A 25618-nucleotide genomic window follows, 5' to 3' on the forward strand; every position below is an offset into this window, starting at 1 on the left:
TTTGTAAAATTTTTTTTTTTTTTTTTTTTTTTTTGCTATATGCCTCTGTTTTTCTTGTTTCTTATGGCATTATCTTTGAGAAATATCTGCTTTCTGAAAGTATGTAATACAAAAGGGAGAAAGTAAACTGCTCTTTCTAAAAATCAGAAATTTAGGGTGGAGTAATATAGGTATGCTTTTCTTTATTCTTTATCAAAATATTATGAAATTGTACAGTTTTTATAGAATGTTATAAAAATGTATACAATTTTACAGTTGAGATTTATATTGTGGAATTCTTTGAAAAATTTTATTATGTGTTAAAATGAACTGTTAGCCATTTTTAAGTAGAAAAATATTATATATATATATTTATTGCTCACATATATAAATAAATCAGATTAAAAAGGGTATAGCATCTGAATGATAGGATGAATAATGATGTACTGTAGCAGAATTAAATGTTGGCTTTTGAAATTATAATTTCAGATTAATTTGAAATTATAATTTAATCCATAGACAGGTGATGATGGTTGTTCTAATCCTAAATTCACACTAAAATCTTTATTTTAAAAGGTGAACCTACTTTTCCCTAGGAAGAGTAGGAAGAAAAATAATTTTATTGTTCTAATATTGTTACTTCAAAATTTTTTTGACAGTAAAGAAATTAACTTTAAATTCTCATTTTTGAAAGACCATTTTTTGTCCAGTGGGCAGCATTTCGTAAAGAAATCCCACTTATCTCTTTTCTGCTCTTAGTCACTTTGTTCTCAGCCTGCTGTTCTATTTTTCTTATGAACTAATTTAGTGAAATAAGGTGAGAGTCTTTTTACTTACTGTTCTGTGTTGAATCTCTTCCCTCTTTATCCTTGTTCACACACTGATATTGAGACTTGCCTTTTGCATTCTTTCTGAACAGTCTCCCCTTTTCACCCTTTCTTTTTCCTGTTCCCTGTCACCTTTCCTTGCTGCTCTTTGCTGCATCGTTATATTTTCACTTGTCCTAGTGTCACTGTTTTGTATTCTTTCAACATGATGCTTTCACTCCCTTTTTCCATTAAAATAAAAGAATTCTTGGTCAATCCTTTATCGAGACTTAAACAAATCCCTTTCCTTGAAATATTTGGAGACTTTTAGATGCCTGTTTTCAAAGTTTTGATTTAATTTCAAAGTGGGAAAAAACTTAAATTTTAGTAGAAATATTTGTGATATTATATCATGGGGCACTGTCTCTTGATGGCACTGCCAACATTCAACAGATAATTTATAATTTAATGATAGTTTAACACATGCATGTTATTCAAATAATGTTATAATTATGATGCCCATCATTAGGTTTAGCAATACAACTGCATTTTGAGTTTTTTCCCTATCTAATACAAATACAAAGAATTATTTCATTTGGCAAATTAAATAATGTTGTAGTGAAAATGTTAATTTGACAATAAATCACAGTTTTAAATGCCAGATGCCCTGGCTTAATGTTGTTCAGAAAGTTTATTTAGAGAATATAAAATGTGACTTAGTGTTCCTGTATGTCAGGCTTCACAGATGAGGTATGGTGCCTGATATTAATCAGGTTAAAGGACCTCCAGTGCTTGGAGTGTGTTGTGGATTATACCTACATCGCTCATAGCCTCCCCCCCACACCCCCACCCCCGCCCTTGCCCATATTAGCAATCTGCTTTTGTACTTTGACTTCCAGGATTTCCCTAGTGAATTTTGTCACAGAAAAAAGAGAATCATCAATATCGCAGTTAAACTTGACTTTCAAAGCTAATAGTATCTCATTTGGGGGCTCAAATTTAATAAATTTTCTTTGATTCTGGGTGAGTTTTTAAACATCAAACAATGAATTGGCCAGGGTACAGTAAAATATTTAGATCTATTGACTGTTGTTCAGAAGGGTAGAAGGCAAAACACTAGTGGTTTGATGTTGATAAATTCTCAGTACCTTAATCCACATTAATGTTTTCTTTTATCTGAGTGCACATTGGTGACAAAAAAAAAAAAGGCAAGAGAAGGTGTCCATACATATAAGATATAAAACCTAAATCATATTTCACAAATGTCTTTGCTTTATTTTGTTAAGTGAGTTAAAAGCATTCTCATCTTAACTGAAGCCTGGAGAATGTTCGTTACAGATAAATATACATTCTGAATTAGGACTCCGGCGTGAATATCATACTCACACTGTTATAGAAATTGCATTATAGTGTATGTTTTACAGCATACACTTTGACATTCACTTATTGACAGAAATTCTTCAGCTCAACTTGAGAGTATAAGGATTTTTATAACTTAGATTAGCACGAACGATGAAAGATGTCATCATGTATTTGCGCATGTTTGCTGATTTAAGGAAACTCTATGTAGTACGATAGTTCATTCATAAAGTAAGAAATAATTCAAACAGTTTTACAAGCTGGAATAGAAAAATGAAGGTTGGGATTTCTATCATATATTATTGCCAAGTTACATATGAAATTGCTCAGGTAAAACTAGAGATATAAATACATTTATTTGAGCAATGATAGTTCTCCCCATTCTTGACCTTTGCTACCTCATAAAAACTCATTTTTTCCTGTGGTTTTAAGCTAATTGTATACTATTTATCAAATATACGGTGTCAAAGAGATAATTTTTTAAAACCTATTCAGGTATAAGGAAAGTTAGGAAATATGTATACATGTGAAAACTGCTATCATTAAACTGTATGGTTGAAGATGAGAGATCAGTGGTCTTAAAAAAAAACTAAACTATGGAATTTTTGAGGCTTTTACTAAGTTAGGAAATTAAAAATGAAAATACCTGTTTCTGAGCATTTTCTTGTATCTGTTTATATTATATAGTGAGTATTTCTCATTTGTCCAGAAGGTGGCAGTGTAATATCAACTGCATCTGATGCAGAGGCTAGCTAGAGAATTGGTGTTTCTCCAATTCTCTGTATCTGTGATGTGTTTGTATTGTTACCTTACTGAATACTTAAAATATAGTACAAACGCTACTAATTTTATCCATTATCTTATTTAGAAGTTGTGTGACCAAGTTGGTTTATATGTATTTAATCATTAAGCCTCAAGTTTAATTTAGAGTAAAGAGGGCAAACAGACCTTGCTAGTATATTTTTAAGTCTCCTTGTGTGTTGAGCATATTTGTTTTTATTCTAGAATACATATTGAAGTTTTCTTTTCAAAGACTAGTACCTAATAACTATCTTGTTTAATATATATCAGTTAATACCAGTTAAATTAAACATGTTATTAGGCAAGTGAGAATAAATAGGAGATTGCTGTTTATTTTTGATTCTGTGGATGTTTTTTCCTTTCCTTTTTCTTCTGAGGGTGGAACAGTGAAAAATAATTCAAAACCTCTTGATCAGAAGAGCCCCAGCGACTCTCCTTCCCTCCCTCATTTCAAGTAGGAGGATGCTTTTTCTTCTTAACATTCTCCCCCAGTACTCTGAATTAGAGATTTATTTGCAACGAAAAATCAATTAGCCCTAAATTTATTCATGGATTTCAGGTCCAGCGATCAATGCAAGTCCACTCAGTGGGCTCAAGGGGACCCAGTTCATCCCAGTTAATGTGTCTGAAGGGGAATTACCGTTGATGCTATTTTTTTCCCTTTAGGTCAGAGATCAGATCTCGCTGTCACGGACTGCGGCAAGTAGGAATGACTTCACCCTGCAGCTACCCAGACTGCACCTGGAGACCTTTGCAATGGAGGGGCTCAAGGGCGGGCCAGAGGTTGTAGCGTGCCAGGTTAGAGTCTAAATTACATTGTTTGCTACCGAGACACGTAGAGAAAGAAATTGCACTAACTGCGGAGAATGGAAGCCTCAAAGTATTGTGACTATCTTGAAGAAGATGCAAATAATTTTTCCTCATTTTTCTTCCGTCATGTAACACTATATTTCACAAATAATTGTGTTTTTTTCTTTAAAGCCTAGAGCTAGCCAATTAAATAATCCAGAAAAGTTTTTTATTTTTTACCAAGGAAAAACGTGCGGTTTATAGCTAAGTACAGTATTGAAAGAACATACTTTTTGGGCAGCAGAGGACAATAAGGCGCTAGGCTGTTATCTCTTTAAGCTAGTCTGAATTTGTAGCTCTTATTGTTTTACAATAAATCACTTTAGGTAAAATTATCAGGAGAGATATTTGATATTTTTCAGTGTTAATTCCAAAGTATATCCAACATTTCTCAGGTGGCAATTTAATTTCAGCAAATCTACAACCTAGCTGCCCTTTGCATTGAAAAGTATCTTATACTTCAATGTTTAGTTTTAATGAACTTTGTTATATGTGCCAGCTGGGTTATTTCACTTATAAAACTCAAAGCACCAAATCATAAAACCTCAAATAACTTTAAAATAAACCTAATAAAGATACTTATTTTCAAAAACATATTTATTTTCAGATGCTGCAGCTAGCTTTCTGTTCTAGGTTACTATTAGGTTATTGTGATCATTTTTCTCCTTAGGGTTAAAAATATTTTTTAATCAGACAAAACAAAATTTAGTATGTATTTTATTCTCCCTTTAATGCCCAGTTTCTTTATTAGAAAAATCTATCGACACTATGTAAACTATAGGGAGCCTGGTAATTCAAAAGAGGTTGTCCTTGTTCAGTAGCACCCTAGATTTTTCAATGTATTTAAGGGAAATATCTCTTAAAACTCAGTCCCTTTCACATTTTGAGGTTTAAGATAAACTTTTTTCATTCTTCAGTTTATGACCCCGTAAAATTTTAACTTCGTACAAAATTAACGTCAGTCCAAGTGGGGCTATGTTAATTTTTTTCTGCATGCTCCATACCCTAATTTAATTTGTTATTAGTACTCAAATTAATGCTCAACAAAGAAAAAATGCTTGTTGTTTCTTTCATTAGATTGTCCACCAATATATCTAAAACATATGTAATTGTAAAACGAAGCATAAGGCATTTTTATTTTCAGTTATAGGCTAGAATACTGTACCATTATTTAGTACAAGATTAAGATATACATTTAAAACTTGATTATATTTAAGTACAATATGATTTGAGATTTTTCTAGTGGTTGTAAAGTAATCCTTTGCTTGGTTATCTTAATTCGGAATCTCACAGGGCTTAGTACTTGTCATAATTCACAAATAAAGACTTCCCCCAAACTCTAGATTGTGGTGATTTGGAAAGAGACTGCTTCTTAGGAATGCCATTTTTTGAGGCAAAGCATGAACTCTATAGAGTTCTGACATCTGTGTATAACAAGAAGGAAATGGATGGGCTTGTATTTTAAACTACTATCTTTTCCAAGTTCTAATAAAAATAGTTATGTGGGTTGCCAGATACCTGAACACTTGGGTAAATTTTGTATTGACGTGCATTGTAGTTTAGTAATATATGTTTTGGTTTAGTATCCTGTGCAGAGAAGAGCACATATTTGGGTCCTAATAGTGTTTGACACACACACACACACACACACACACACACACACACACACGGGCACAATTGTTGATATGGAGTACTTTGAGAAGTAAGGCACTGTATTAATTGAAGACCTTAATTATAATAATAACTATAATAATAATAATAAGTACCATTTTAGTGAGCACTTACTGTGTAACAGGTATCATGCTTAGCTGTTTAAATAAATGATCTCAGTTAATTCTCACAATGGACCTGTCAGATAGATAACATTATTTCCATTTTACAGTTGAAAACAACAACTATAGCAGGTAACTCTCCTCAGATCGACAGCAAGTAAATGGTAAGGCCTAGAGTCTGGGTTTAAGTCTGGGTGTATTTGACTGCAAAGCCTGAACTGGTAAAATCTGACAGTAAAAATCTAGATGCCTGTGTTAAATGGTAAGAGTGAAACCTTTGAAATCTACAGTGGAGTTTTTCTTCCATTTACAAAGTATACATTCTGCATCTGTGTATGATGTAGGTCATAGTTTATGCTGTATTGTAGACAAATTCACAGATACAAAATTGTGTTTCCATTTGACAGGCTAATATTATAGAACTCTACTTTTCACCTTTTTGCAGTTTGTAAATATATATATTTATGCTAAGTGTGGCTACATATTTAGGAATTCAGTATTTGTTTAGCTTTGTACTGTGTGCTGATGAAGTGGACTACTCAAAGCATGCACAGCTTTCGATTATGATGAGGGGAGGACCACTATGCAGGATGTGGTAGTGTCTGAATTATTTGGCCAACATATACAACCATCATTTAGAGCGGTAGGAGCTGAAGTTTTCCTAGACAGCCACTGTCTGCCTTTTCCAAAGGGGCAAGCTTTATTATAGGTATAATCCTTGATGGAAGGAAGGCCAATGAGCATGACTGAAAGTTGAAGAGGATGAGTGGATTACCTTATCTCTCTGTACCCAGAAGGGCATGTGCCTGATACTCTTCTACAGGAGATAATTCAGTTCATCTAGTCTCTGCGATCTGCTAGCTTTTAACCCTGATTTCCTTATCTGCAACAAAGTGTAATGCTGACAATTTCTCAGGCTTGTAGTAAGTTTGAATGAGGCAATGCATGTAAAGCAGAGAGCACAGTGCCCAGCACAAAGAAAGCAGACAATGCACGGTGGCTCTTATTACTGCTGACCAGTATGGGAAACATTGTAAAGATGAAGTAAGCAACAGTAGCTTGATTTTATTACTTTTGAGGGGTGTGTGGGGGTGGTTTTGTTTTTAAAGAAACGGTTACTTAGAATCTTTTCTCTATATCTTTCCATTTGTTTCCTTCAGTCTTCCTTGTTTCTCCAAAAGCTTCAAATAATTTTGATTAAGATCAACTGTAGCTCCCTATTTACTTTTCCTTGTTACTTGATGTTCCAGTGAGGCCATGTTGCCAATGTAACCCCTGTTTAAGCTCCTATGGCAAGTTTAGAACTATTACACCTGGGCTTTTATCTCCTAAATAACAGCATATTAGTCTACTAGGATACTGGAAAAAAAATAAAACACCTAGATTAGACAAGTTAGCTTTCGCTGAAAAGCCCAGTACAGTGTGGATGCAGAGGACTTTGTAAGAAAAAATATTCTGCCCATACTTTATAAAGATACCTGTTACTCATCGTCTTATACTTTGAATTGTGTTTTTTCCAATAATTATGGTATGTGATGCTTTTAATATCTGGAAAATATCAGCAGGCATCCAACAAATGTTTGTGCCTCCATTCCCATTCAACAATAAACAACACAGAACAATATCAATATTGATATTATTGAGTGCTTATTCTGTACCAGTTACTGTGCTAAGCACCTTACATTTACTCTCTCATTTAATCCCTGCAACAACCCTGTGAATAATAGGTGCTTTGCTTTTATCTATTTTACAAAGGAAGAAGCTGAAATTTACTGAGATGAAGTAAATTGCTAAAGGTCACATATCCAGGGAGTAGGGTGACCGGTCCATTCATTCTTTTAATCATGCCTTTCTGCCTTTTGTAAACCATGGCATAGTGTTGTGTGTGTGTGTGTGTGTGTGTGTGTGTGTGTGTGTTTGTTTTAGGGTAGCTGAGAGGAAAAAAGAATAAAGGTAGGGTCTGTCTATAAAATACAATTTCGTTTGTGAGGAGATCATGGCGAGAATAGAAATCCAAAAGAGATTAATGGGGAAAGTTACTTAAACTGTGTATTTCAGCCTCTTCATCTATAAAATGAAAATAATAGAAGTTTCTAACTCAGTGTGACTATTGAATGGGTTAATCCACCTGAAGTGCTTAGAATAGTGACAGGTACATTGTAAACACTCAGTATTTATTAGCTCTCCACTAACATGAAAGGTCGTGAGACCAGGAACTTGGTTTTGTTCACTGCTGCATCATCAGAGCTCAGAACCCTGCCTCACATAGAAGAGGCCCTCAGTATGTATGGGTGAATGAATACTTGATTTCAGACACTGGTTAAGGTGCCTTAGGAAGCTGCTGTGCCTAAGTTGTGCACACCTGTAAGAGACTTGGGATCAATTTTCTTTTTTTAACTTCTGAACCCACTTTATTTAAAAGGAAAAGTCCCCCGAACCATCTCATAAAAGTGTTTAAGGCTTAGTGCACAATAACTATACCTCTGGAAATGTAGTATATTTTATAAATATATGTGTATAAACACTTCATTAGAAAGGCTTCATTGTGAAACCATTTATTTATGAAGATTTTAAACAAGAGTCTTTACCGTAAATCCAATAATCCTTTAATCACCTATAACCTACCGTGTTATTGGTACCAAAGTCCTTACTTGGTATGGTTGTTTGTTATGTGCAATACCCGCAACTTTTGGGATACCATGGTTTTTTACATTTAACTTACCTTCCAGGCATAGAAATTTCTTCCAGCTATTTTGTTGTATTTATAAAGTTAAATCATAAAAGGGCATCTTGAAGGGATTTTTTTTTTTTTTTTAATATAGAGAAGGAACAAATACCTTGTACCTAAGTACCTAAACTGTCAGGGAATAAAAATATCAAGAATCACTCTTAATAATTTTTCACATGTGTTCCCAGTTACACTGCTTAATGCAGCAGCCTTCTAATTGTTGTATAAGAAATGTCTTCATTTGGGCATAGTTAGAAGTTAAAGAAATGTTAGGCAATTTTATTTGAAATCTTGCATTATGTAGATATTTTCTTCTCCAAGTTATTCCATCCCCATAAGTGAATTTTCAGATCTCTGATTATTTTTTAAAACATGAAAATTAGCCATTTTGAATGGAAATATTGCTAAATATGTAGAATACTAAATATGTAAAAGTGCCCAGTTGTCCCTGAAAGACTAGATGACTTCTATTAGTTCTTTAGTTTCCTTTTTAAAGTATGGTTCTTTATTTTCTGATACTAAAAGAAAGTTTTTCCTTCTTTTTATAGTTCAGGTCTTCCCTTATTTTCAGATGTCCATTCTCACTGGGTTCCTAATTTACAGAGTTGTCAGGGTTTAGTCTAAGAGTCTCCATGGTGAAGTAAAGAGAATATATTTTGTGACAGCTGTATGTCTCATAGATATTCCTTTTCATTTATTTCTGGGTCCATGACTGTGCTTTGAATGTCTGACATTATTGGAAGTCTGACCTTTTTGGTAAGTGGGGTCATTTTTGTAATAAGGTATCGAGAAGATTTTGGGGTTATCTAAAGTTGTTATCAATGAGTGTGCAATTCTCTTTAAATTCATACATCAAAATATCTTTTAAATTAAAAAACAAAATGATTTTAGAATTCAGTTGTGGCATCAAAGAGAATGTTGAAATGCTACCTTCTTCAAAGGCTGGAAAGTGCTTCCCAGGGAAGACCTGTTTATTAGGGGAAAACAATTAGCTGGAAAAATCATGTAGTTCATCTGAGAATAAAGACATTTTGATGGAAAAAAGCCATCCTTTGTCTCATCTAGCTGCTTGACAGCTGTAATCTCCAGTTCCACGGAATAAAAATTGTGCCAATGAGGGATCTAAATGTCCAGGATTTGAGGCCTACCTCAAGGATGAATATAAGAATTAGTGCGTTTGTTTTTCATGTTGACACCAGGAAGAATAAATGGCACTTCCTGAAGTACTGTTGTCAGAGAAAATATTTTTGTTATTTGCTAGTTAAAATTTTAGAATTCTACTCTGAAGATTTGATAATACACAAGCAGACATTAAGTTTCTTCAAAACTTGCTGGTACTAGAGCTGTGAGCAATGCTAAATAAAACAAAATATAAAGAGAAGATGTTAATGTGTACAGAAGGACTAATTTTAGGGTGTGTTGCAAATTGGGACAACAGTGATTAAATAATAGCATAATAGCATTTAAACATTGATTTATAGTCATTGTGAGTTACACCTTGTTGTCCTGAATCTGTATCTTCTCCTAAGGTTTCAGGACGTTTTTAGTTTCCATTGACCAGGAAGACTTTGCTAGAAATTTAGCCTCGCCCATCAGTCGTTATTAGAGCAGTTCCGGTATTATCACCTAAGTTCTCTCACCCTCCCTGCCTCCCTTCCTCCTCCGTTCCCTTCCTCTGCCTATTTGATTTGCATTTTTTTTTTTTTTTTTTTTTTTTTTTTTTTTTTTTTGTGGTGATGATGGTGGTGGAGGAGGGCATAGGGGGGCACATCAAACAGAATTTTAGGGCAGGATCTTGAGAGTAAAAATGTAGAATTTTGCTTTTTGGTCCAAATATTTTACCAGGTGATATATGCTACCATTATTTTCTAAATCCCCATATTTTATTTCAAAAGACTTGTTGTAAAAATAAAATCCGCATTTGGGCTTCCCTGGTGGTGCAGTGGTTGAGAGTCCGCCTGCCGATGCAGGGGACACAGGTTCGTACCCCGGTCCGGGAAGATCCCACATGCCGCGGAGCGGCTGGGTCCGTGAGCCATGGCCGCTGAGCCTGCGCGTCTGGAGCCTGTGCTCTGCAACGGGAGAGGCCACAACGGTGAGAGAGGCCCGCGTACTGCCAAAAAAAAAAACCAAAACCAAAGCAAAAAAACCCCCGTATTTTTCTTTGTATCTGTCGTTAAAACATAATCTTGGGCATTAAGTGATAGCTAAGATTTCTAAAACAGAAAAAAAATCTGTTAAGGCTAGGAGTGCTAAAAAGTTTTTTTTTAATGTTTACCTGATGGGACATTTTACATCTTGGATCATGGGTTTTATTTCAGGTTAGTGGTGGTCTGAAACAACAGTTTTGTTTTGTTTTTTTTCCTGTTGGGACTTTAATCTCTCTTTGCCTTTTGAAAATGACAGGATGACATATGAGGGCAAGGAAATGCATCTGTATAAAGCTTCTGCTACACAGAATCTTATACTGAGGAATCTAGTGACTCCCTACTCCTTAACTCAGCTGAAAATATTCACGAATTATTCCCTGTGGGAGTGACCTGGCATCAGTGATCTGAACTGACACTAAGTAAAATCTGGTAGGAATTATTTAAAATAAAGTCTTTTTTTTCTAGTTTTTTAAAAATCATTTCTTCCTTTGTTTATTATAAGGAAGAATAATTTGGAAGAAAATAAAGTCATAGCAGAGTCACTATCACAGAAGGCTGAAGAGGTTATACAACTTTACCAGAAAGTAATAGGATTAGCCACAGAACAGATGGAATCCTTTACCCGTAGACACAAATTACACAGGTAACAGGAATTCTCATTATTTTATCCAGTTGTTGTCTTGTCTTTTTCTCACGGAAAACAACATTGTCCTTTCTTGTGAAGGATGAATATGAATTATCATCCTTGTGGTGCTGAGTGCAACTGGAGTTTTATCCTAGAATCACTGTCTGTGAGCTTTCGGCCCTTAATTCTTCTGGTGCATCACCTTGTCATCTGTAACATGAAGATGATGATACTTGCCCTGCTGCATCTTGGGGCAGTTGTGAGGATCACATGACACGGATGAAAAAACTTTGGAAATTAAACAGCACTAATAGGTAGTTTTTAAATTGTTTTCCTTTAAATATTTGGCTTGTAAACATTCCTTGATCAGGTGTAGACTCGCTTAGTTTTCAATCTCAGGATGAGATTTTTGCCCTTCTAAAAGAAAAGCAAGTAAATCAGATGATGGGGGAGTTGGCAACCATGAATCTGTGCAATTTTCTGAATGTCAGAGTTTGCTGGAAACATTATGTTGATCAGAATGGGAATTTGGAAGAGATAAAATAACTCTGTCTGCTGGGGAAAGAGACAAGCAATGTAGTATTGGAGAAAGCCTACGTGGAGAGTCAGAATGCCTGGATTGAAGTCACGGCTCTGTAATGTAACCACCTTGGCAGGTCACTCAACAGCCCTGAGCCCCCTATTTCCTCATCTTTAAATGGAGGTGGTGAAGCCTGTCTTTCTTTCGCTCATAGGGTTGTGGTGAGATCAGGTGAGATAATGTAACGTGGGGAGATCAAGAGAGATAAGGTGCTTTTTATATTGTAAAATGCTAAATTAATATAAATTATGTTGGAATGAACTGCAAACAGGCCTGTGTTTCAGGAAAAGTAACCTAAGTACGTTAAGGAATGTTTTAGTGTTTTGACTCTTGGAGACTTTTGACTGATGACCTGTTTGATACAGGGTTCACTTTAGTAGCAACATGTGCAATAAAAAGGAACAAAATGTTCCACAACTCTAGTGTTTTCTTACAGCTCAGTATAAAGCCATTGCTAACACTTTGGTGAATGTCCACCATATACTTCTATTTGAATAATTATTTTTTAAAGTAATTCAAGCATTACTACTGTCTTCATATGTCCTTTTAACTCATTTTGTTGCCTTTATTTATACCATTTGATTTTTTGGGGGGGGACTTCAAATTCCAACTCTGAAAAGGTGACAATATTTGCTTGTATGTGAAATGTTTGAGACACACCTAGTTAAAGAAACAAAAGCGCAAAACATATGAAAGTACAGAGCATTTTATTTTTAGTTACAATTTTCAGTTCTAGGTAGCTCAAAGCAGAAAAGCTGCTGAATGATGTGAACATCATTTCTTTGCCATTAATGTTAAGAGGCAAAAACTAAATCCCAAACTTGACCCTTTCTCTTTTTTTTTTTTTTCATTTTTGAAGCCTATTTAAGTATAACCCTACTCGATAATGCCTTTTAATGCTTATTATTGAGAGAATGAAGCCTGTGAGCACTTGAACTTTCAAGGGCTACAACAGAATTGCTCTTCATTTTAGCTACTTGGACAAAATACAGTGTTTGATGGACTGCCTAGGTGAAGACCTGGGAAAGGAAGGGTTATCTACAAATTGAGTGAGTTTATCATGGCTTAGTGATTTGCTGATTGATTTCATTTGCTGTCAGTTAAGGCTCTCTTAATGTCAGTTTTCTTTGCATAATGCCTTGAAATAAAGACCAATGAAGTTCTTCAGATTGATGCCGCTTATATAAACTGACCCTGATTTGCCCTATTCTACATGACAATTTAAGTGACAGCGTTTAGCGGAAAATACAGCAATGAATATGCAACTTAAGGATTAAGGGAAATGCAGTAAATCATTCATTCTAAAACTAGGTACAAAAGTAATTTCTTGTAATGATTCCACAGATGCCTTAAGTTTTATTAAACAGACTATTATCAGTCACAAGAGTGTATGTGTGTGTGTGGTGGGGGGGTGTGTAGGTAGAGACAGACAGACAGAGGGACAGAAAGAGACAGAGGATTGAATTGAAAAAGAGAACTAAAAGTGATCTTAAATCTTTTCAAATTATAGTGTATCTTCCTCTCCCCACTTACTTAAACTTGGAGTTGTCAGAATCATGGTCTAAAAAATATTTTGTCTGAGGTTGTATAAGTGCTGTATATTAAGTCACCAATGAAACATAGGGTAATTTTGAAGCTTTAAATGCTTTTCAGTTTCAGAGCCTTCTAGTAGAGTGCTAGTAGCTTCTTTTTTTTCCTTCAATGGCCATAAATTTCATAGTGCTGATTAAAAAGAGGTGTAACTTTTGTGGGGAAGACTAACTTAAGAAGTAACTCACTGAGGAAACTGTGAAATACTAATATCTTAATATGTCTTCCGAGTGAGGGCTATTTCACCCCACAGACCCCAGGTAGATTTTCTCTGTGGAGTGTATGACTCCACAGAGTGGAGTGGTTGTGGCAACACATTGCTGCTGTGTTGCAGAGCAATATTTTTGTCCAGAGTGTATTTTATAATGCATATTAATCACAATGAACCTGACTTGGTATAACTTCATTAGGATTAAAAGGGCAACATAGAAAACAGAGCACTAAGGTGAAGAAAGCTCCTGGGTTCTATGCCAGTGGTAGGAGGTTTAGCAAAGCGGCATATCATAAGCCTAAGTGATATCTGTGACATATTTAAAAGAGGCCCACGTTGTATATTTGCAAATAAGGCTTAAAAAAGTCCTCAAACCTTAGGTCTTTGGTTGAATGATTATCTGGTAGAATGATTTACCTACAACATGTAAAATTTAGAAGAAACTCCATGTTTTTAATCCTTCTAGAATTGAGAAGGAAATCATGATTAAAATAAAATATGCAGCTTCACTTTGTATATTTATTAAGTTATATCATGGGAAAAAATAGAAAAAAAGAATGTGAGACACTTAGCATGGGGACTTAACACAAAGCCCCCAAAAGATAGCAGTTAAGATTATTACTATTGAGACAGTGTGTGTGAGTTGAGGGATGTTATGATTCTTTATCAGTGAGAAGGGATTCTTTGAAAGTTTTGGGTGTCTCACGTTATTACCAAGTTTTTGATTACAGCACATGAAGAGGTTAAATGACTTCTTTTTAGCACTAAGTGGTAGGTAGCAGTAAAATGCTCTGGAAACTGGTAACTCGGAGGCAAAACTTGACCTGAATTAATTTTGTGACAAAGCCTGGGAAGAGCTGTGGCTCAGCTTATCCCCCTCAGTGTGATCATTCCAAGGTTTTGCTGTAGAATGTATTTGATTAGACTGTGTTGCCCCACATCCCAACTAAAGTGTTAATATACGGTATATGCTCCATATTTCCAAAATCCGAAAAATCCCGAGCTCCAAAGCATATCTCGTTCTGAGGTTTCACATTGGGATTGTGGGAACTGTATCAACATTATAAAACATTTCCCACCAAAATAACACATATTACTGCTTCAATGCAAGACTTGTGTTTTTCTTATAGTGAGGCACATTCAGCCCGTGGCATGCATTCTTGAGTGAAATTTGAATTTAATACCTAGTATCTCGTGCTTTATGTTTCGAGCCTTAAAGGAATCATGTGTAGTTTGTGCCCCCTAAAAACTCAGAGACTTCAACAATTGTGTTGTTATAGGCTAATCAGATACGGCTCTAATAGGCTTTACTTTGCTCAAGTCTGATCATGTTTGGAAACTAAAGGCACGTTTCAATCCCATGTGCGTAGGAGTCTCCTGAGACATTCTTTCAAGGCCCCTTCCTTTTTATATTCTGAAAGCAGAGTGGATGAAATTCCTGGTCACATAAACTGCTTATCTTTTCTTGCATATCCTTCTAATTTGTTCCCATTGAGTAAGGTAATGCAGACTCTTGAAGGGTCTGAAGAAACCGGCTTTCCTAGGCACACTCTAAGTAAGGAGAGCGAGGTAACTGGGAGCGAGGAGTCTTAGCAACCAGGATGGCCTTTGTTGTTTTGTTTTTTAATCTATTTATTTATTTATTTATGGCTGCATTGGGTCTTCATTGCTGCGCACGGGCTTTCCCTAGTTGCGGCGAGCGGGGGCTGCTCTTCGTTGCGGTGCACGGGCTTCTCTAGGCGCGCGGGCTTCAGTACTTGTGGGACGTGGGCTCAGTAGTTGTGACTCACGGGCTCAGTTGCTCCACGGAATGCGTGATCTTCCCGGACCGGGGCTTGAACCCGTGTACCCTGCATTGGCAGGTGGATTCTCAACCACTGCGCCATCAGGGAAGCCCCAGAGTGGCCTTTGAGTCAAAGTTATCTAGTTATTCTAGAGGGAAAATGGAAATATCATTTGAGAGTATTTATTGATTTATTGGATTGGTTATAGCTTTTATTTTTTCCAGTTTTATTGAGATATAATTGACATACAGCACTGTATAAGTTTAAGGTGTACAGCATAATTTGACTTACATGTAGTGTTGTGAAACGATTGCAGCAATTAGTTTAGTTAACATCCATCATCTCATATACAAAAAAAAGAAAAGAAAAAAAAAGTTTTTATCCTTGTGATGAGAACTTTGGGTTTACGCTCTTGACAACTTTCAAATCTACCACACAGCAATGTAAACTGTAGTCATCATGTTGTACATTTCATCCCTAGAACTTATTTACCTTACACCTGGAAGTTTGTATCTTTTGAGCACCCTACCTTCATCTAGTCCCCTCTCTCCTCACCTCCTACCTCTGGTAACCATAAATCTGATCTCTTTTTTCCTGAGTTTTTTTTAAAAATTCCTCATTTAAGTGAGATCAGACAGTATTTGTGTTTCTCTGTCTGACTCATTTCACTTAGCATATTACCCTCAAGGTCCATCCATGTTGTCACAAATGGCAGGAGTTTCTTTTTGTTTTTGTAATGGCTGATACACACACACACACACACACACATATACATATATAAAAAAACTTCTTTATCCATTCATCTGTTGATCAACACTTAGGTTGTTTTCATGTCTTGGCTATTGTAAATAATGCTGCTGTGAACGTAGGGGTGCAGATATCTCTTTGACATAGTGGGTTTTTTTCGGATATGGTCCCGGAAGTGTAATTGCTGGATCATTTTTCATTTTGGGGAGAACCATCATACTGTTTTCCATAGTTGCTGTACCAATTTACAATCCCACTAATAGTGCACAAGGGTTTCCTTTTCTCCACACCCTCACCAGCATTTGCTATCTTTTGTCTTTTTGATTTGATTATAACTGTTTTAAAAGGTGTGAGGTGATATCTCATTGTGGCTTTGATTCGCACTTCCCTCTTTTTTTTTTTTTTTTTTTTTGGGGTACACGGGCCTCTCACTGTTGTGGCCTCTCCCGTTGTGGAGCACAGGCTCCAGATGCGCAGGCTCAGCGGCCATGGCTCACGGGCCCAGCTGCTCCGCGGCATGTGGGATCTTCCCGGACCGGGGCACGAACCCGTGTCCCCTGCATCGGCAGGCAGACTCTCAACCACTGCGCCACCAGGGAAGCCCTAGGATGTGTTTTTGTTACACTGCTCAAATTGGATTAAAGCAGCTGGATCTTTGTAGGTTGACTATGGAACAGACAAATGGGGAGTGCTGGTTATCACTTTGGTCTCCAAAAAATGTCAACCAGAGAGAGATTATTGGAATATAAGGTGCCCTTTGTTAAGCTCCAAATAGCTTTTGAATTTGGATAAATAGGCACTCTCAGTATTGTCCACATTATTACAGAAATTGAAGGTCTCACTAACTCTAAAATGAAGAACCATACCATCTTACATGTAGTTAATTCAGTCAGTCTTAACAAGTAAGCATGGAATTCCTGCTCTGTATCCAGCCCTGTGCTTGACAGATGACTGAAATGACAGAGGATGAATGTGCATTCAGGGAGGAAGAGTTTAAAAATAAAGAACCCCAAATGTTAGTTCCTAATGCAAGAGGAACAAAACAAGCACTAATACAGGGACTGTCAAGGGCCAACATGCAGGCTATGAGCCTTTGTAGAGTGTGAAGATTGGGAAAGGGCCTGAATGTATCACTAACCTTGTTTTACATCCCCCTCAAAAACAGTGTTTTAAACAAGAAGAGTTCTGTCTTTTGGGAGGAGATAATCTCCTCTATTAGTGTTTTATCCACTCAGTTTCAGTATGAAATTTTAAAATGTATTATTGCCCCAACTTAACAAATGGGAATCAGCACTTGCCTCCTCTCTTCACATACAGCTGAATGGCTTCCCATCACCCTTAAAATAAACTCCAGCTGTCTCATGTTGCCCTTGGGCTCTTCACGACTTGGGCCTGACTCTGCAACTTCCATCTCCCAATGGTCTCTGCCTCACTCACTGAGTCTATAGCAATGAATGTGTCGCAATACTGGCCTTTTTGCTGTAACTGAACACAGCAGGCACAGTCCCATTTTGGAGGCCTTGTGCTTGCTGGTCCCTTTACTTGGTTTGCTTCACACCAGATTTTCATGAGGCTCAGTCCTTCACTTCATTCATGTTTTTGTTTCAATGTCATCTCATGGAAGCCTTCTCTCATCACTAACTAGACTAGCCTCCCTTCCCCCTTCACACTTTATAGCCCTGACCCTGCTTTATTTTCCTCCATAGCACATGACCTAATGTATTTGTCTGTTATCCTCCCCTAACTAGAATGTAAGACCCATGAGAGCAGGGCTTGGTCTTTAGCACTGTATTTTCAGCACCTGGAACATAATAGGTGCTCAATAATATTTGTTGAACACATTAACTAATGAACTGCAGTTTTCTCTGTTATGGGCTTTTTAAGAGGCAGAGCTGTGTGCATATAAAAGAAAGGAGCAAGGAGCCTGGAATCAGATGAACTCCTGATTTTCAGTTGTGCCACTTGTTAGCAATGTGCCCTTAAGAAAGTTATTTATGGACTCTGAACATCAGTAGTTTTATATGTAAAATTGTGCTAAGTAATTCCTGTTTTGCAAGGACAGTGTAAAGATTAGAGATTATGCATGTTTGCCACAGAAAACAGACCATGCTCAGATTTTCATATACTTTATTTAATATAGCAAGAAAATGCCCTTCTTTTTCATGAGGAGTCTAAATTATCCTGCAAAGGTGTATCTATTACTTGATAAGAATTAGAGAATAGTCAAAGTAAGTGATCTCCAAGGAATATACTCTTAGTTATCAAAAGTTTATATAAACATTTCCACATATCAGTGCCAGATGTTATGGTTTTAACATTTGGACAAAGCCAGACTTCCTGAATTCCAGCTCATGCCATTACATTAAATCAAAATATTCCTTTTTACACTCATACCATACTAAGTCTTATCTATATGTCAATAGAATCTAAAGCAGGCTAATAAATCTCCATGGTAAAACTCACAATGATGTCAAGACATAGTAGCTTCCCAAGAAATGGTAACTATAATAATATATATATTTTTTTCTGATGGAGAGCTAAAGTAGTGAAGTTAAGTTTCTTCATGGTTTCCTATGACCCACAATTATTTCTGTGTTACTCACTAACTAAACTATTCTCAGTTTGTCAGGACTTGTTTTGCAACACATTAATAAATTCTATTATTTACCTATATAGTGAGCATTTTGTATATTACTTAAAATTTTAAGTCCCTAAGGTAAGGGAATTTATTATTGCTACTACTATTATAGTCATTATTATTATTATATTATGGACATATATATTATTATATGTCCATATGCAGTAGTTTCCAAGAGGAACTTTATTTCATTCTCTGATTCTTTTGATGATCTCTTTTTCATATTCTTATAGGAAACCAACATGTCATTTCTTATCCTTTTGGTCTTTCTTTACATTAACTTTTAGCGTAATAAGAGTAGTAATCACCATCAATCTAGATGCTACATTTAGCCTCAAATTGGCCTTAATTCAATTCGGGTTGGAAATAAAATATTTGAAAAAAAATTGGTCTTGTTTTTGGCACATTTAAGTTGTATATGCCATGGTTGAGTGGAGGCCAGAAAAGAAGTTGAGAGTCTAAACACGATACAAAGAAAACATCATTTAAAAAAATCTGCTGCAAAAGTATTCTGCAACTCTGCTGAATATGGTTTCCCATGAGGCTCCTTCTCATACCTGAAAAGCTACAATATTTACACCCTTCAAAGTGGTGCCAGTAAAAATTTTGAGTGTTGGGGTAAGTCAAGTCCAGGGCCCTTTCAAATGGTGAAAAGGAAAAAATGAACTTTGATTCTCTTTTTCTTATATAAAATAACACCAACAAAAACATACCTGAACTATATGCAACACCACATTAAGTCAATTTGTGCTGTTTGTCTTTAGTTGTGCTTGACTTAAGGAGGTTGTGCATTTGCAAAAAAATTTTTTTTCTTCTATTTAATTACTTGACGCATTTACTATCCTTATCATTGTCACCGTCATCACTAAAAAGCATTTCAGTATCTGTGTGCACATTACATTAAGTATCTAGTTACACATGATTTTAACCATTCCCTCTACTAAATAAATAGGAGTACACAATCTTAAGTGGATATCAGTGCCCCAGACCAGTCTCTAAAGGAAACATAGTAATTCCAGTATATGCACACAAACCCCTAGCACACTGACGGTCAAAAGTAGGCTCCCCAGGAATGAGAAAACATCTTGTATGAGACAGAGGGGGAAGAAAACCAGGTTTGCCAAAATTCTAGTTTCTACATAAAGGAAAGGTCATTTTTCTGCCAGGAAGATTTTCAGATATGGCAAGATAAAGGCCTCCCCCAGTCTTAGTACAAAAAATGAAAATATAATTCCTTGGAATCCCTTCCCTTCTGTACATATATCTAATATGCCTAGATCTCATTCAGAATGAGAATTTGAGTCATGAGCTAATCCTGTGTGGGTAGGATTTGGGATATCACTGTCTTATTTTGCTTGTAAAGTCCTTTACTGATGTTATTGAATCCTTAAGTCAGGCTGCTGAGAGATGCACAGCACATTGTCATTTTATGTATTTATATACATAAAACTCACTAGAAGTTGTTTTCCAAATTTTCTCTTTTTTTCAAAGTAATTTCCATTGTGTGGATAATAGGAAAGTTGCCATAATTTTTAATCTTAATTTTTTTCTCATTAAAATAATCCCACAGCCTTCTTTCATATTACGTTTTTCTAGAATCAAAAGATGCTTTGGGGGAAGTATAGAAATTATGTGACATATTTGGATAGTACAGAGATTCATTAATTTGTTAGAAATGTTTATTGAACTCATTCTACAGAATGAATGAAGTCCCCAAGGAAATATCATCTGAAGTTCTTTTGCTTGAAATAAATATTTCCATTACATAAGCAAAAATTGGTAGCTCAGAGTCAATGTAGTATAATAATTATTAATGAGTTTGAGATCTTTGAAAATCTTGGTTTCATAGCAAAATTCAAGAGGGCTTTGCTTTTGTACGCTTTTCAGTCAGTAGAGGAGAAAACATGAATGAAATTGACAAAAATGAGTGTTGTGATAGACTATCTGCATAATTTTGTGAAACTTGGAAAGCCTAGATGAATTCTGCTGATTTCACTGAGAAACTTTGTATGATAGATAGCCAAAACAAACAAAGCAAAAAAACACTAAACCAGTCCAAAGCAAACTGGAAAGCTTGCAACACATGGGATAAGCATGGGCTTTGGAATTGGACAGACATGGATTCGAAACCTAGTTCCTTTCTTTATTAGCTAGGGGACCTTGCATAATGTACTTAGCATCGCTGAGCCTTAGTTTCTTGTTCTATAAAACAGATGATATAAGTCCTACAGGATTATTGCCAGAATTGGAAAAATCTGCAAAACTCATAATGTGGTGTCTGGCACATAGTAATTGTTGTTAAAACTGGGGTTCTGGTAAGCCTTGGAGAATGGGACTCTAGAGGAAGTGAGAGCACCTTGGGGAAAGATTTGGTCAAGCCTAGGCTTTACTGACTCCCGTACATTCCAACGCATTTGGTGATTCTGGTGGTAGAGCGTGGGTTCACCTCCCTCTTTGGGCTACTTTGAGGCAGATGTGGGGTTGACTTTGAGTGGAGAGTTGGGCTGAGTGCATATTGCACTTAATCAGATTGCATTGACTTCTTTGATGCCTCAGGCTCTACTATGCCTCCTTCTGGCACTGCTTTGCCAGTCAGTGAGCAAATATAGACAGTTGTCTGACACTCTGTCAGGTTGAGTGTGATAAGCTAGGTTGTTTAATCCAGCTATCTGTATAAAGGAGTCTCTAGGAGTTAGGGGCAGGAGACAGGTTAGTCTAGTCCAGGCCTTTGCCAGATAAATAGCTACCATTTAAACTTCAAAAAAAGTTTATTTGTTTCTAAAATTTATGTAGACATGTGTATATATCCTCTTTTTAGTTAAATGTTAGCATACCACACACACACACACACACACACACACACACACACACACTTTTCTCTCCTTTTTATTTTGAAATAATTGTAGATTCACAAGAAGTTACAAAAATAGTACAGAGGAAAGAAATCCCCATATACCCTTCACCCATTTTCCCCCAATGTTACATCTTACATAACTTTAGGACAATATTAAAACCAGAAAATTGACATTGCTACAATGTGTATGTATAGTTCTATGACATTTTATCACGTGTGTATTTGTGTAGTCACCACCGTGATCAAGATACAGTGCTATTACATCACCACAAAGATCTTCCTCCGCTAACCACTTTATAGACGTATCAACCCCTCCCCCAAAATCAGCCCTAATCCTTGGTAACCACTAAATATTTTGTCTCTATAATTTTGTTATTTCAAGAATACATAAATGCAGTCCTACAGAATGTGGCATTTTGAGGTTGACTCTTTTTTCACTCAGCATGATGCCCTTGAGTTCCATCCAAGTTGTTGCATCTATCAATAGTTTGTTCCTTTATGTTGCTGACTAGTATCCATGGTATGGATGTGCATAATTTGTTTAACCTTTCACCCACTGAAGGACATTTTCATTGTTTCTGATTTTTGGCTATTACATATGAAGCTATGATCTCTAGGATAAATGTTTAGAAGTGTGGGCTTCCCTAGTGGCGCAGTGGTTGAGAGTCCGCCTGCCGATGCAGGGGACACGGGTTCGTGCCCCAGTCCAGGAGGATCCCACATGCTGCGGAGCGGCTGGGCCCGTGAGCCATGGCCACTGAGCCTGCGCATCCGGAGCCTGTGCTCCGCAACGGGAGAGGCCACAAGAGTGAAAGGCCCACGTACTGCAAAAAAAAAAAAAAAAAAAGAAAGAAAAAGTTCAGAAATGTGATTGCCAGGCCACATATAAGTGGATGCTTAGTTTTTTAAGAAACTGCCAAACTGTTTTCTAGAATGGCTGTACCGTTCTTCATTCTCACCAGGATGTATGAGAGATCCAGTTTCTCTGTTCCCTTGTCAGCTTTTGATGTTGTCACAGTTTTTTCTTTTAGCCCTTCCATTAGGTACGTAGTGATATCTCACTGTGGGTTTTTTCTTTCTCTAATGGCTAGTGATTTTGAAACTCTTTTTAATATGCTTATTTGCAATTTGTATAAGAGAATTCTTTGGTAAAATGTACCTTATTTTGCTTATTTTCTAATTGGAGTGTTTGTCTTTTTACTGTTGAGTTTTGAGAGTTTTAAAAATATTTTCCACAAACTAGTTCTTTATCAGATAGGTGGTTTGCAAATTGTTTCCTGTCTGTAGCTTGTCTTTTAATCTTCATAACAAGATCTTTCACAAAGCAAAAGTTTTAAATTTTGATGAAATTCAACTTACTGATTTTTTTTCTTTTATGAATCATGCTTTTGGCATTATATCTAAGAACTCTTTGCCAAGCCCTAGATGCCAAAGATTTTCTCCTATATTTTCTTCTGAAACTTTTACAGCTTTATATTTTACATTTAAATCTATGATCAATTTTGAGTTCATTTTTGTATAAGGTCTCTGGTTTAGGTTGTGGTAATCAGAATTATAATATGACCCCCAAGATCTTCCCCCTGATGTACTGTACATGCTTTATATAATTTACCCTCTCTCCTTGAGGGTGAGACCAGTAAATAGGAGATTATCCTGGGTGGGCCTGACCTAATCAGATGAGCCCTTTAAAAGAAGGTGAAGTGTCAGAGATGTGCTCTTCTTCTGGCCTGGAAGAAAGCAAACAGCCAAGCTGAGAAAGGAGGGGTCCATTTGGCAAGGACCTGAGGGGGTTCCTTAGGAGCTGAGAATCACCCTGGCTTATTTTCTTGCTGGCTGAATCCAGCAAGAAAATGGAGACCTCCATTCTACTACTGGAAGAACTAAATTCTGCCACTTGGAAAGAGGGCCCTGAGTCTCAGAGAGATCACAGCTCCAGCTGAAACTTTTATTTCAGCCTGGTAAGACCCTGAGTGGAAGACCCAGTTAACCCATGCTAGACCCATAGAAACTATGAGCTACTAAATTTGTGTTGTTTTAAGTCATTACGTTTTTGGTAATCCTAGAGTGTGGTGCTGCTTTTGTGCTTATATAGATAAGGATTCTGATTACTGGAGCTTGCATCTGGGTGTTAGAGAAAGAAATGGGACATCCACGCTGTTGGGCACAGTGAGTTGGTAGATTGTCTTCTGGATGTGGAGGCTTCCTGAAGCCTTACTTGTGCCTTTTGTTTAAATTAACTTCTACTGGAGTATAGTTGATTTACAATGTTGTGTTAGTTTCTGCTGTACAGCAAAGTGAATCAGTATATATATACATATATCCACTCTTTTTTAGACTCTTTTCCCACAGAGGTCATTACAGAGTATTGAGTAGAGTTCCTTGTGCTATACAGTAGGTCCTATTCATTATCTTTTTTATATATAATAGTGAGTATGTGTCAATCCCAATCTCCCAATTTATCCCTGCTCCCTTCCCCCGTTGGTAACCAGAAGTTTCTTTTCTACATCTGTGACTCTGTTTCTGTTTTGTAAATAAGTTCATTTGTACCCTTTTTTTAGATTCCACATATAAGTGATATCATATGATATTTGTCTTTCTCTCTCTGACTTACTTCACTCAGTGTGACAAGCTCTAGGTCCATCCATGTCACTGCAAATGGTATTATTTCATTCTTTTTTATGGCTGAGTAATATTCCATTGTATACAGGTACCACATCTTCTTTATCCATTCATCCATCGATGGACATATAGATTGCTTTCATGTCCTGGCTATTGTAAATAGTGTTGCAGTGAACATTGGGGTACATGTATCTTTTTTGTTTTTAATAGATCTTTATTGGAGTATAATTGCTTCACAATACTGTGTTAGTTTCTGTTGTACACCAAAGTGAATCAGCCTTATACGTACATATGTCCCCATATCCCCTCCCTCTTGAGCCTCCCTCCCATCTCCCTATCCCACCCCTCTAGGTCATCAGAAAGCACCGAGCTGATCTCCCTGTGCTATGCTGCTGCTTCCCACTAGCTATCTATCTTACATTCGGTAGTGTATATATGTCAATGCTACTCTCACCTCTCACTTCACCCCAGCTTCCCCTTCCCACCCCGTGTCCTCAAGTCCATTCTCTATGTCTACATCTTTATTCCTGCCCTGCAACTAGGTTCATCAGTACCATTTTGTTTTTTTTTTAGATTCCATATATATGCGTTAGCATATGGTATTTGTTTTTCTCTTTCTGACTTACTTCACTCTGTACGACAGACTCTAGGTCCGTCCACCTCACTACAAATAACTCAATTTCATTTCTTTTTATGGCTGAGTAACATTCCATTGTACATATGTGCCACATCTTCTTTATCCATTCATCTGTCGATGGACATTCAGGTTGGTTCCATGTCTTGGCTATTGTAAATAGTGCTGCAATGAACACTATGGTACATGTCTCTTTTTGAATTATGGTTTTCTCAGGGTATATGCCCAGTAGTGGGATTGCTGGGTCATATGGTAGTTCTATTTTTAGTTTTTTAAGGAACCTCCATACTGTTTTCCATAGTGGTTGTATCAATTCACATTCCCACCAACAGTGCAGGAGGATTCCCTTTTCACCACAATGGAAAGCATTTATTGTTTCTAGATTTTTTTTGATAATGGCCATTCTGACTGGCATGAGGTGATACCTCATTGTAGTTTTGATTTGCATTTCTCTAATAGCTAGTGATGTTGAGCATCTTTTCATGTGCCTCTTGGCCATCTGTATGTCTTCCTTGGAGAAATGTCTGTTTAGGTCTTCCACCCATTTTTTAACTGGATTGTTTGTTTTCTTGATATTGAACTCCATGAGCTGTTTGTATGTTTTGGAGATTAATCCTTTGTCTGTTGTTTCATTTGCAAATATTTTCTCCCATTCTCAGGGTTGTCTTTTTGTCTTGTTTATGGTTTCCTTTGCTGTGCAAAAGTTTTTAAGTTTAATTAAGTCCCATTTGTTTATTTTTGTTTTTATTTCCGTTACTCTAGGAGGTGGGTCAAAAAAGATCTTGCTGTGGTTTATGTCAAAGGGTGTTTTTCCTATGTTTTCCCCTAAGAGTTTTATAGTGTCTGGTCTTACATTTAGGCCTTTAATCAATTTGGAGTTTATTTTTGTGTA

At 36.4% G+C, this 25618-nt stretch overlaps 1 protein-coding gene across 1 annotated transcript in view; it reads left to right on the forward strand.

Annotated features, from left to right (window-relative positions):
* Nucleotides 1-25618, forward strand: part of CCDC171 (coiled-coil domain containing 171) — a 349212-nt gene that overhangs the window by 263494 nt on the left and 60100 nt on the right. Inside the window, exon 23 of the mRNA XM_007465652.1 lies at nucleotides 3612-3743. Coding sequence (XP_007465714.1) covers nucleotides 3612-3743 — 132 coding nt within the window. The remainder of the gene's footprint in view (nucleotides 1-3611; nucleotides 3744-25618) is intronic.

Source organism: Lipotes vexillifer, unplaced genomic scaffold, assembly GCF_000442215.2.
Source record: "Lipotes vexillifer unplaced genomic scaffold, Lipotes_vexillifer_v1.1 scaffold31, whole genome shotgun sequence".
NCBI lineage: Eukaryota > Metazoa > Chordata > Mammalia > Artiodactyla > Lipotidae > Lipotes > Lipotes vexillifer.